This window comes from Argopecten irradians, chromosome 3, assembly GCF_041381155.1.
Source record: "Argopecten irradians isolate NY chromosome 3, Ai_NY, whole genome shotgun sequence".
NCBI classification, from domain to species: Eukaryota; Metazoa; Mollusca; class Bivalvia; order Pectinida; family Pectinidae; genus Argopecten; species Argopecten irradians.
In genome coordinates, this window is record NC_091136.1 from 45774319 (window position 1) to 45789060 (window position 14742).

Here is a 14742-nt window from a genome sequence, read left to right on the forward strand (position 1 = left end):
CCATGGCCGAGACACACCAAAGTCTATAAAAGTGGTAGTTTCTGCTCCTGATTAGCGCTCAGCATACAAGGAGTGGGACGACTGGTTCGCCCGTTGTTGGTATAATGTGACCGGGTGGGGTATGTTGCTTGGTGTCTTCGGCGGCATGCTTCAATGATATAGCACTATAAAAAGGGCAACAGTTCCAATATACAAGAAGACATAACATGAATATACTGCAGTCTCCTAAAACATGCACCTCGCACAACATACACACAACACAACGCATACATGGGAGGCCTTCCTTACATGACCGTTAATAGGACGTTAATTAATCAAACAAACAAACAAACTTTCAGAATTAAAAAAATAAACAACAACAACAAAAAAACCACTATAGATCAAGTATAATGAGAGCAAATTTTCAGCCATAATATACTGTAGGAAAACGACGAAAGCAATTAGAAAATCAACAAAGATCTACTGATTGGCTCGTTCTTCTTCTTAATTAGACCAGAAACGTATATATACATATGTATACATTATATGTATATGTGTTCTTGCTTAGACTTTACAATAGCCCGAGATACTCTGGCCCTGACACGTACCAGACTTAGACATTTAAAATGACAGACAGATGTCTGGTTTAGGGCCAGAGCGCACTGCTGTACCAAAATGTGGAATAAGCCGACACCGTTTGGTATCGGGCCAGGTCATCTCCGATTCAGACTGCTTACAAATTAGTACATCACGTGACAAAATACTGGATTCTGATTGGCTACACACATGGCTTCTATTTGCAATAGTGCCCGCTTCAATAGTGCCCGGGCAAGCGGGCACTATTGAAGTGGCGCGAAATTGAACGTGAATGTATTGTGACGTCACAATTACATGACATCATTATAACGCTGCGCTTCGACCAAGACGTCAAGATGGCGGACAGGCTGTTGTGTGCGGGGATGGAAGCAAATGTTGCTGTTCTACAGAAGACAGTTCACTCATGTTCTATATTGATATACTTCTAATCTTCATGAAGCTGAATCCCGTTTTATAGAAACACAGATTTAACGTAATAATATGGTTTGGAAATGAAGATAGCATTGCGAGGTGTCACTTTGACGTGCTTCTGTTACGATAACATAAAAACAAGTCCCATCTGAGAGTGATGTACTAAACCCATTATGGCATGTTTGAGAGGGCACTATTGCCTTAAAGTACAGTTTATTGTCTCGTGATGGGATAGTGCCCTCGCCTTCGGCTCGGGCACTATTCCATCCCTCGACAATACTTTGAGGCAATAGTGCCCTCTCAAACAGGCCATAATAGATAAATATTACCACCGAGAATCGCCACTTACCTTGGTCTTTTCAACGAATGAATAATTTATCTACTCATGATCATAGCCACCCATTTTATCACACATGCACGTTCTTTTGTGTCGACACAGTAGTTTCTTTTCCGCAACTTTAAATGTCGCCTCGTTGTCGTCTCAAAGTATGCAAATCGCCTTTAATCTCGATGGATTCCTATATTTAGGTAGATATAAATTATTCAGTTGTTGAATAGACTAAGGTTAGTGGTGCTTCTCGGTGGTCAGCTGAATCGGAGATGACCTGGTCCGATACCAAACGGCATTGGCTTATTCCACGTTTTGATAGCAGTGCACCCTGGCCCTAAATCAGACCTCTATCTGTCATAATGTCAGTCTGGTGTCAGGGCCGGAGTATCTCGGGCTAACTTTAAAACAGAGTAATGCCGTCCATCAATGATGATGATTATAAGACTTTTTCATATGTGGATATGAAGGATAGGGATATTCTAACCGAGGGTCTCAAAATGTAGTAAAAGCCGAGGCTTGCCGACGGTTTTGCAACATTTTGTGATCCCGAGGGTAGAATATCCCTATCCTTCATATCCACTGACGAAAGAGTATTTTTTATTTCATACCTTGACGTTTTATTGCAATTTTACAACTATATTATCCCGCCATTTTTAATGAATTCGAAGAAATCAAAGACTGGAAGTCAATTTACCATATTCATGAAAAAAAATACGTGATATTTTCAACACAAATAACGTTGTTTGCATCTTTTAAAGTAAAACCAGTCATATTTGTGAACAAAATGTTAAAATTTTACCGAGGAAATAGAGATTTTGTTGGCGCCGCGACGTCACGAGGCTTTATTGCATGCATGGGTAGCCATATGCAATACAGCCTCGGGCGACATTAGTGTATTGCCCTAGACCAGCCAGTATTACATCCGTAGTTATGAAAGAATATAGGCATACATTTGCATATAGGCATGGTTCTACATGCCACATCGAGAATAAAAGCACATTGAAGAGCAAGGAAGATCTCTAGAAATCACAGAAAAATAATGCTCTGGCAAATATGGTGTTAACAGGAGACTTCAGCTGCTGTTCTGACATATTCTGGGAAAATTACTATCAGAAGGCCGAGAAAAAGAAATACAACAAGGATGAGTAAATCTAACGGAAGATCACAACTTGACCCAAATACACGAATTACCAACACGTGGAAATATCCTCTGGATCTGGTGTTTGTTACCAACCTAACCACAGTAAAGCCATCTGTTTACGTTCCTGGCATCGGATCACTGTACCTTATTGTCTCAGACCTATGAACGTAAGTTAAACATCATCCACGATACGACTATCCGCAAATCTTACATCTACAACAAAGCAGACTGGGACAGTATAGACAAAGACCTGGTAAAACAAAGATGTTCGATTGAGACAGAACAAAAAATCGATGGAAATGTACACAAACTCTGGAACACATTCAAACATCATTCATTCCAAACTATGAACAAGAACATCCAAGCAAAGAAATTAAGCCTAAACACTGTGTACCTTGGATAGAGAAAAGGGGAAGGATAATGCTTAAAAAAGATAATCAGTACAACCGGGCGCTAAAACGCAAAACCTGGTCCGATTATAGATCATTGCAATAATAACTTCGTCAACTCAAACATCATAGAAGGACTCAACAACAACAACAACAACAACAACAACAACAACAACAACAACAACAACAACAACAACAACAACACAAAACCCTTATAGAAATATGTAAAGTCCAAACGTCCAGACTCTGGGGGAATTGCACCACTAAAGAAAGGAACTCATTTAGTAAGTGATTAGTAAGTAAAGGAAAGGCTGAAATACTAATACAACAGTTCAAGTCCATCTTCACTAAACCATCCACCAGCGAACCACCAACAACAAGGCACAACAAAATATATCACTTATTTAAAGATTGATGGAAACGGACTGAAAAAAAAACTTCTACCAAAAGTGAATCCATCTAAAGCCTTTGTTCCAGATAATATATCAAACCGAATGCTAAAGGAATATGAGGAAAAGCTAGCACCTTTACTAAAGATAATACTATAGACATCACTAGACACAGGAGAACTACCAGTAGATTGGAGAAATGCCAACATCTCCAGTATCTTCAAAAAAGGCGACAAACACCTTCCAGAAAATTACAGACCAGTGTCACTTACATCAATTACATGTAAAATCCTTGAACATATCATTTGCAGATACATATTAAACCATCTGAAAGACAACGGAATACTAACAAACCTTAACCATGGCTTCAGAACAGGATACTCATTTGAGACACAATTAATCACCACCCGAAATGACTTCTTCAAAGATTTCGACAAAGGCAATCAAGTAGATGTGGCAATACTAGACTTTTCAAAAAACATACCACACTTTGCACCACGACTAATTACTTCATAAATTACACCAGTACGGCATCCAGGGTAGCATTCATCTATAGCTTACAAGACTTCCTCACCACCAGGAATAAAAGAAAAGCATCGTAGAAGGAGTAAGCTCAGAGGAAACACCAGTCGACTGAGGGTTCCCCTAACGTACTGTCCTCGGCCCGATTATATTCTTATGCCACATAAACGATCTACCAGACAACGTAAAATCATCAGTACGTTTATTTTTCGATGATGACTCCATTATAGAACCATCAATATGGAAAACAACCAACTAAACCTCCACACAGACCAAAACAACCTCGAAACATGGACAAATAACAGGGACACGCGATTCAACGCAAAACTATGCAAACGGTCAAACACCCTAGTAAGATCCATCTTAGAATATGGAGCAACAATCTGGAACCCATATCAACAAGGGGATATAGACAAACTAGAACGGATGCAAAATAACAGCAGATACCAGATAGTACACAAAATCAATATAGACTTTCCTTCTTTGTAAAGGCAATCATACAATGGAACCAACTCCCAGAAAAAAATGGCATGTGCGGAGTCTCTTGGTGTCTTTAAGACCGCACTATGAGTACACTACCAATAACACTATGGCACTCTCTCACCGTCGGGGTTGTAGGGGTCGCAACATTTTATTACTATAAGTTCAAAGACAAATCGTACTCAACATTTTAACAATTCTTATTGAATATCAATGACAATATATAACCCTTAAAGTATTTGCAGAAAAAAGAAGTTTCATTGAAATACAGAAAGAAACTGATTTCCAGGTGCAGAACGAGAAAAAACTCATTTAACGCAGTCGACTTTTCATGAAGCCGCAATGGTGATTGCAGTGAACATGAAAGGTGAGAGGAGCATACATCAAAGCAATATAGAACCACAAAGATTGCAGGTGTTGCTGAAATTTATTTGAGGTGATGCCCACACGAACCAATTTAGTGATACGTAAAAGGATTAAACATTTTCTAGATATTATTTTCTTACATTTCGTAAGTCAGTTGAGATGTTTAAAATGAAATACATGAGCAAATATTGTAAAGTCGTAAAGGTGATCCTTTTCTTCATAAATTTTTATTGACTATTTTGTTTTGCTTTACATTTTCCCATTTTATTCAATAGATCTAGAAATTGTTTTTCAATGCTACAGACTTACAATTTTAATGTTCATGGGAAAATATATGAAATTGGATGATGCTGAAGCAATTAATTTAATATAAATTAAGTTGTAAGAATTGTTATAAACATATTTTGGGTTTATGAAGTCATAGATAAAAACGATTAGACATTCTTTTTCATATACGTTTTGTTTCTGTGAAGAATGTCATTCTATTGTTTTTGTGTATGACTTCATAAAGCCAAAAGATATTGAGAATAATGCTTAAAAATATTCACGTAAATGTCCCCAAATGTTTTAAAATAGCGTATGCATCATAATATACTATTTGACTAATAAACACCAAGGAAATTAGCATTGCAGACGGTGTCCCCCTAATAGATAACTAAGGTGCAGAATGAATTGACTTAAAACAGTGATTGATGAATGCCCCATGCCATGAAAGCCGAAAAGTCATCGAACCTCCTTGAATAGCTTTTACTGATGCCGGTTACAATCAATCATATATATCGTTCCCCATTATACCGTGGAGAGACATTGGTACGGAGGGGCGTATACACTCAGTACTATAGTCTACTATACGTACAAGGGGCTGTGATATCGCATAAAGATATGGAAACTTAATGAGATTTCTGATATAACCTTTTCATTATTACTCCTAAGTCCTATTCAGATTTGAGCAAAATTAAAACGCATATTTTTCTAAATCAAAATGACACGCACGTCTAAATTAAAATAACACGATCACCAAGTGTATATTTAATAATTCGTTCTTTAAGCTATCGGTTACATTAAAGTGTTAGTAGACCGGAATGTTAAACACCTTAACATAACGCAAGATCGCACAATGAGTAAGAATATATTCAGTATATTTCTATGAACATAAAACCCCTTTCTTTTGCTTTAAATACCCATTCGATACAGTCTAACGAACCAAGTTTCAGTTTACATCCGACCTATCACACCTATTTACCTGGATATTCACTAATTACAGATGTAAATGTAGACCTACTATAATACCTATGTAAGCAGTTATATTTGGAGACTTTCGACCCCTAGGGAGCCAGTCAAGCAGTGATTGTGTTTTTATTTGTGTAAGAGGATTATTACCGAGATTTAGTGCTCCGTCGATGAAAAACAGACTTGTCCACAACGGATGGTTTCAACCAAACAAATTCTATTATTTTCTGCAAAATGGATTGCTTGTCGACAGGTAAGGCGGGACGAAGATTTAAGTCGTGTTTGTGTAAATACGGATTTATTATTTGATAAGAGATCATAATGAAAAACAAATATATAAACTAGTTCTCTCTTTGAAAATCGCTTGGATGATTTGAATGGTGTACTTACTAACTGACTGTTTTTATAACGGATAGAACATTAAACATGTTCTACCTTATATTGATGTTCGCCCTCGTGTTTCGTCCACGGTTCTGATTCAAGTGTGTCATGCAGTTTTTATTGATTTAAAAACTTACATACAAGTATATCAATTTACGTGATCGTGTATTACAGATGAAAACAAAGTTTTTGATATATCGTCGTCCATTATTCTTAATATTACGTATACTGACACATGAGACAGGACACTAGGAAATGCTGGAGGTGTTTTGAAATTCATTCGGGCTGTGTTATGGAATCATATATTTCCGACTGTTTAACACCAGGATACGTTTGATCACCATGCTTCTGCATACAAACGTGGTGATATGATTATATCTCTCTGAAGGATCAATTGGAATTACGTGATTTTCACCTAGTTAACAAGTTCTGACTTAGCAGCATCGCGAACCTTAACCATGACTTCTGCAACTGTATCAAATATGAAGTATTTCAACGCGATGTTTTCAAATCGGCGTAATGAGCACAGACTTCGGGAACAAGAAGTGAGGCTGGACGTTCAACAACGTAAAAGTATTACAAAAATGTGGCAGGAAAAGTACAACCTTCTGGACGAACTGGTTCAGATAAATGTACGGACACCGAGGTACCAACCAACAACTCAAGGCGGCACCGATGATACTCCCGAAGCAAATACAGTAAGTCTAGGAAAAGTCAACATTGACGCTAAACTTTTCGCCACAAAGCCTACATCTGTTGGTGGCAAAGCCAAATTGCAAGCAGAGAGAATTAAAGTAGCGCCCCTCATAGATGTGGTAGGAACAGAAGCAATATGTTATCCGAACAGTGAGGCCAAAAAAGGCCGACATGTGCCCCTTCCATATCAGACCAGCAGGCGACTGGAGGCTGTGAAAAGTCACCATACTGCTCTGGACAACCTTCGCACACAGAAAGGATCGCGATACACGACAAACAAGCCGAATTTATTCCATGTCCAGAAACCGAAGCTGGACGGCATTCACAGACCTGTAACGACCATCGGTAGATCACGTGTGACGCAGCACATATCAGGTCCATTCGCCAAGAAACGGCCAAAGACAGCAATGTTGTAAACTTCATCGCTCACATGTAATGTAGTTTATTGATGTGATTGTTGACTTCTTCTTATCATTATGGGATATGACATCAGACAATTTCTGTAAGGAATATTTACGGACCATTCTGGAGTGGCATGGAAACTAATTGGTCTGTTATGAAATTATTGTGAAAATATTCAATGAGATATTTGCTTTTTGATGACTTGCTATTATGTGCAATATTTTCTGTTTTTTGAAGTGCAATGCTGAAAACAAACAAACAGTATGGACGCATAAGAAGCAACCTTTAGCAAGAAAATCAGGAACAACCACAATTACATTACTTCCTATTTACATGGTACCGGTGGGTTTGTCCTAATATATATGTTATCAGACTTGTCACATGTACTACGAACGTCATCAATATTCTATGCTTCGGTGTAACATGCTTTTTGTTACTTTATATTCAGATTTGACCCCAAATTCTATGGATTGACCTACATTAGATACATACTGGTCTAAATTGATAGAAGGACAATAACTAATGTTATACTGTAAACCAACTTACTTTCGCGGCTACTAAATTTCGCGATTTCCATTACAAAACAAGTTTGCGAAGATTAACATTCGCAAATTTAAAAATTGTCCAGAAATTCCTATCAGAATTAATGATGTAAATGTTTAATTCGTGACAATAAACTTTCGCGAATATACTTGAAGTAAATCGCACGCGAAAGAAAGTGATTTGCAGTGATTCGTGTTTCTACAGGAAATGTTTAAACATAGACTTTTTATTACAGAACCTATATGGTACATATTGATTCATTTTACAGATACAATGTTGTTATTTCAATTGCCTCACTGTATCAAAAATAAAAGTTAATATTAAGCCTAGCATAATCAAATATCAATTCTAAATCTTGGCGAAATCTTGTGTAAACATTACGCTAATGAATAAACATATGTCTGACATTACATGGTATATCACCATTCATCGCCTTATCTATGCTATGAAATGTTATTTTAACTTCTTTTTTTTATTGAATCGGAAAACATAAAGCGTTTATTTAGTTTAATAATATTTGTATTTAATTTTCTGAACGACTTGTTTACGTTGTCTGTCTGACACTCTGTTAATTTGTTGCTATTTTGTGCCATATAGTAGCTTATATCATAATTAGGAAAAAATCTGGCTTTATTTTTTCGTGTTGGTAACCTCATTATACTAAAGTATTCTTTCATATGTGGATATGAAGGATAATTTTATTCTATCCGAGGATCACCCGAAGCTTGTCGAGGGTGTTGCAACATTTTTTGTGATCCCGAGGTTAGACTATCTTAGTAGTAAGTACATGTAGTTCAACTACAAATCAATTCTCACAAAATTAAAAACGCGCGATAGTGTTAACCCCGTTGCTTCAATATCCTAGTTAAAATAGTTACGATGCAAAGTTTTGGCAACATTTTAAAAAACAACGACATTATTTATGACTTCATTTCGTATCTCAGTCCCTTACCATGATGAAAAAGGTAACGCACAATACATATATGTTTTAAAGCCGACCTATCCGTATAAAAAGAGCTTCCTATAATACTTTATTGCTTACATATTGTCATTCCACCTACATTAATAACAATGTTTGTTTAAAGTTTTCTTTAGTTGCTAGTGTGGATGTTTATGCAACATTACTATTCAAAAATGCGATGAACGCCCATGTTTTGTTGTTATCAGAATGGAATACAGATCACAAGAGGTCGGACAACAAAGCAAGTGTTATTGGTGGAAATATTGAGGGAAACATCACACAGCATATATCGACATACCAGTACTGGATATTAGTATCACCTTAAAAATGAATTTAATCTAGGTTCACATGTGAACGATCGAGATTTTATCTCTTTAATGAGTTGATTTATATGTCTTCTGGATATGTATCATGGATGGTTGGCCAAGTGTGGCCAATTCAATAACAACGTAAGCATATACTGCAATAGCATGATAATGAAATAATACTGATGGTATGTGAGTGTTATTCCTTTCACGCATAAACAACCCGTTAATGAAAAAATATAACCAATAAAAAAAGCAAATTAGTTCAGTTTTAACAACTCGTATTGGCAATATATGAAGCTAATAAATGACATTAACTTTTAACATGTCAATATTGCTATCATCCAAAAGAGTAATGTGAAGATTAGACTGGTAAATACACTACTTGATGGCTGTCTAGTAAATGTAAATGATTTTAAAGACGCATTGGTATGGTTGTGTTAAATACCTTGAGAGGTCTTTATATTAGGTCTTCTACGACTTTTATTTTAAAATATTTGCTGAAATCAAAATGTCGGTTTCATTTGATCAATGGCTTATGACGTATACCAGTTATATTATTGGTAGAAAGGTTTTCTTTCCATTTCAAAAGAACAGTTATAGCGCCGTTTGTTGGCATTTTATACAAAGCAAATATCCACGTTTTACATAAATAATATTTAAAATTTTCTTCATAACTTCACGAAATGTTAGTTCTATTCATAACTGTTCTTTGTTAATACAGGTCGTATTATTTCTGGAACAAATTTGGCAATTGACGAACACATGTAATTTTGACCATAAAATATTTTCTATTAATTTTGAGTAAACATTGTTTTTGAACAAAATTAAAGTTTTGAAAAGATATTGCACTTTCATGTAATATGTTTGAACTAATATTATTTGAAATGGACTCATTTTTTAAGAAGAAAATGTTATGAACATTGGCTCGCGTGCCATACCTGCCAATGATAATAGTGAAATATTATTATATACTCGATTTAGTTTAACCTTGTTCCTGATGAAGTTATTCCCTGTAGGAGTTCCGTCCCCTTATGTACATACGAAGTCTTAATTTTACATGTTTCATACTGATACTGACTAGAAAATAAAGTAAATCAATCTTGTTGATAACTACATTTGTTTCTAACGATTACTTCATATATGTGTGTATTGTATTTTTGTTTGCTTTATATCAACGGCCCTCAGGTAACAGGCGATTATTTTGTATGAATGGCAGTGTGTTTAAGATATACGATGCATTAACATAAAACAACTGATGAAAACTATTTGTTCTTTAGCCTAATTAGGCCTAAACTTGTAATCGAAAAGAGAGTGCTCATCCCTTTAGCCAGCGATTTGACTACTATTCCCAAGTAAAGCACTTTTATGTCTTGGAACAATCTTCAGTATTCAGAAGGACAATAAAAAAGAACCATAATACATGTATGGTTACCATATTAATTTGTCAAGAAAATGAGGATTCTTAGCTTAACATAGATCACACCAGAGCTTTGACCCAATCAAATAAAGAGAATCGGGTGTTTACTAGGTAGATTATGAGGAAATCAGTCCAACATCACATAGAGTGTTTACTAGGTAGAGTATAAGGAAATCAGTCCAACATCACATAGGGGTGGTTACTAGGTAGAGAATAAGGAAATCAGTCAAACATCATATAGGGTGGTTACTAGGTAGAGTATTTAAGGAAATCAGTCCAACATCACAAAGGTTTCCTGGTTGGATCATTCCATAAGAGCTGTAGCTCCAGCTTGAAATATATTATAATATTGAATGCTGACACGACCGAAGTGTAAATCGTTAGTTGTAACGGTATACCGATCCCTCGTTAGCTACAATTGTTTGCAACTGATTTATAATAATAATCATATGAAAATATGTACCTTCCTCTCGTTCAATCAAATGTTAAGGAAGTATAAGACATTTGATTTTTGAACGGTGATCATAACTCAAATTGCAACAGAGTGGTAGGTTGATCTTGGCACGAGTTATCTTATAGCCAAAACATTAAATATAAATTACGGATGTCTTAAGTTCTTTCAATGTTCAAGTGTTGGCTTATAAGCAAGGTTAACCAAACGAAAAAAATCATATCGGAATAATGATTCTATGGTTTATATTCTATTTCTGTTAATTGTTTGGCTATGTGCCTCACACTCTTAAAATTTGAACTTTTTGTCGATAAACAAACACAAATAATCCCTTTGGAAATATTTTTGTCATGTTTTTAATGCAGTGTTCGGTAGTTCAGTAACATATGTTGTAATAGAATAGTAGGAATACTCTGTTCATGATATCGACCTTACCAAGGTTGCTTACAAGATATATAAGCTTTTTCAGGAAAATGTCAAAATCATCAAGTTTAGCCGACATTAATTCAAATGTTCTAATGGCATAATAATTTGACTGATAATCTGGGGGAAAATGCACTATAATCTTATTTCCATTTTCTGCCACTTCTGAGGAGCGAATTGTTATAGGTAAGCCGTATATGAGTAGACATATAGCTGAAGAGAACATATAGTGGTATACATGCATACAAGATATTTAAGTATTCATATGAGATACTATCTTATCATATCAAATGCGTCCACGAACAGTTATAGCTGGGATATTTATAAAGTCGAATTGGAACATGATATATTCATGCTCATTCATTATATTGATTCAAGATAAAACAATTATTTCTGTCTATACATCATCTGCTGTCAGTATACCGTATACATTTATATTTGTATATATCGGGAATCGATGATCATACTAAAACATTCACCTGACCATAGTTCGTCTGTATCTAGCGGTAATTGTGACAAGTGATGATACAGCATCCTGTTTTTTGTTTCTTGCGCTTCTATTATCTACATACATTTTCCAGAGTTCTGGCGTTTTGAATATCTCTGTCCATTTCGTCCTACCCTGCATGGTATGAGAGTCTGTATCAGAGGCGTTCGCTATGGTTGATGACACGGGCCCGGACTCGGTGTCCGAGAACTCGTGCCGCAACACAGAAAGACTAGATAGGTCCCTTCCTACGGCCGTTGGAGAGTCATGCTCAGCATGAACTGACGCCAAAGCGTCATCGTTTCCATTTTTGATATCAGTATCTAGAACAGAGTCATTTTGAAATTTTACACCATTCTTCTGTTCAGAACGCTCGCCTGAAAGAATTGATTCCAAAGCGGCAGTAGCTTCATCATCTTTAAAGAATATTCGTGCCTTCATTAAAAGCTCTTTATTGTTATATCTGAGGATATCTATCAGATCATGGTTTGACGACTTCCGTTCTTTATGTCGTCTGTAGAGTTTGTGAAGTTCCTTGGTTACACGTTCGGCTCGCTTTATGAAATTGATCTGGGTCTCAGTGTTATGCTCGGAGCGGGTGGTACTCCCGGAACTAGAATCAGTGCCGCTTGTAAATGTCCTGCGTGATTCCGCTCCATAACGACTCCTGGACGACTGTGGCATAGACATCATGGTATGTGATGGCCACTGATGAGTATGCAATGTTCCCTTCCCCGATATGCTTGTCATCTCCGAATGCGTTCTCATTCCTGAGCGGCTATTTCGTGACATCATGGTGGACTCGTATCGCCTGAGTCTTTCGGTCTCCTGCCTTAAACTCCTGTCAAGCGAAGGAGTTTTCGTCTGAAGAACTCGTAGCTGCCTACGCATTGAATCCTCTTCCCATTCTCGTCGCCTTTTGCAAATGACCTTAGCTTTATCTAAAACCTCCGTGTACTTCCCAAGCTGTTTATCCTCACGTGCATTGATCTGGCGAGTTCGAAGTTGTTCACGTGCATCCAGAGCGGTGTAAGCGTTTGAAATATTAAAATCGTGATAAAGATGTCCTATTTCTGGAATCAAACTCATTGTGCACGTAAATCGAGCTTAAATGTTGATGTTAGTATAACAGTGAAGTTGTCATGGTAATGAACGGTGAAATCGCTACTAGAAACTTTAAATGTTTATGTCAGTTTCAGATCAATGTTTTGTTTTCATCCGGCTGTTTTCCATTTTCAACATTTTTAATTCTACCTGAGTGACACACTCAAACACGAGCGTTTCTATTCTACAGTCACAAATGTATATGTTTCGATTGAGTTGTACCACATTCATATAGGTGATATCAGTTGATAGAAGTTTTTATCATTAAGATGACGCCTTGTTGATCTAGATAGCAATCCACAACCGCACCTTCAGACGATCCAATGAGGAATATTTACTTACACATCAGAATATTATCATTTACACGCTCAAGGAAGATCATCTGCAAATACCCCGTCATCTGAAATAGATTAACAGAGTCATGACTATGGTATCATGGAGGAATTTCGACATGTCTCCTCGCCATCGATTGGTTGAAACAAAGATCAGTCCCAGAATAGTATTGACGTAGGGTGATAACGGTCAGTCTGTTATTCGTTATTTATATTTAATAAGGTTAACAGTATAACAGGGAAACATGATTAGTTTACATTGTGAACAAACAACGCCATCTGTCCCTTCTCCATTGTGACACAGGAACACATTTATCTCTGGGCCAAGTCATATACATTCATCCGACGACCACAACAAATTGAATTGCCATTTGGTCATAAATCATCACAGAATCTACAACACCAAACTACAATAAATGCATGATAACTTTTTTTAAATTTCCTATATTTCACTTAAAACATGACACATTGGGTTATTGCATTTTTAAGTATTTCTGAGTACAGCACGTCAAAATGTCGACTTGCATTAACAGTATTGTGTATTTTCTTCGTATGCGTGCCGTATAGTGAATTATAATGACGCTTTATTTATTTCTCTGTAGTGGTGGTTTTCACTCCAAGAATGTATGTTTTCAAGTAAAATCTCCATAAAAGGGCCTTCTGCAATCAATTTTGATTTTTTTTCGATCAAACTATGTACTGATTTAAAACAAGTTTTAGATAACTATTACATTTACAATAGAAACCATTAACAATGGTATCTGTAATATTAGAATAGTTCATGATAATCAATAGATAGCTCACTTTTTATACCAATAGAAGTTCCTAAATTTATATTTAATTAAAGTTACACTTACCTTTTGACAATGTTCATCAGCCTTTTGATGACAACCGCTATTAAATCTGTAGGTTGCGATAGTGAACGCTTCAATCTAGTTCGATTATTGATAAAAGCATTCGGATCTATAAAACCGGACGTAAAAATGACAATCTTTACTTAAGATTAAATTTTGATCAATATTTGTGCCCTTCCGCCAACAATGTAACGTTAAGTAGCGAGTCAACAGAGTTAAATGCCACGTTAGTGTCGAACAGTACCTATTCCTACCCAAGATAAATCCGCAGGAATCCACGCTTACGTCGAACTAAAGACCGAGCGGCCAAGGAAACGATCCCTGAGTATTTTACAATCACTACAACCAATATAAGTGGCGGAGATATAGCTTACTATTGAACATAAAAGAACTTTTATTCCCAGAACACGTGTCATTTGTTCTGAGATAAGATATTGATATGAAAAATGTGGATATCGTGGAGATAAATACGCAGCGGACATGCTTTGTATCCCACTTTCATTATGTAAATCCGATACTTTACCAGACTGACGGTAAGACGTCAAGGA

The 14742-nt window shown here is 36.3% G+C and overlaps 1 protein-coding gene across 1 annotated transcript; it reads right to left on the minus strand.

The window, feature by feature from the left end:
* Positions 1–11334: 11334 nt before the first annotated feature.
* On the minus strand, positions 11335–14470 carry LOC138318775 (uncharacterized). Its single transcript, XM_069261464.1, has 2 exons — positions 14198–14470; positions 11335–13408 (listed from the first exon to the last, which is right to left on the minus strand). The coding sequence occupies exon 2, from the start codon at positions 12991–12993 to the stop codon at positions 11893–11895; it is 1101 nt and encodes a 366-aa protein (XP_069117565.1). The 5' UTR covers positions 12994–13408; positions 14198–14470; the 3' UTR covers positions 11335–11892.
* Positions 14471–14742: the final 272 nt, after the last annotated feature.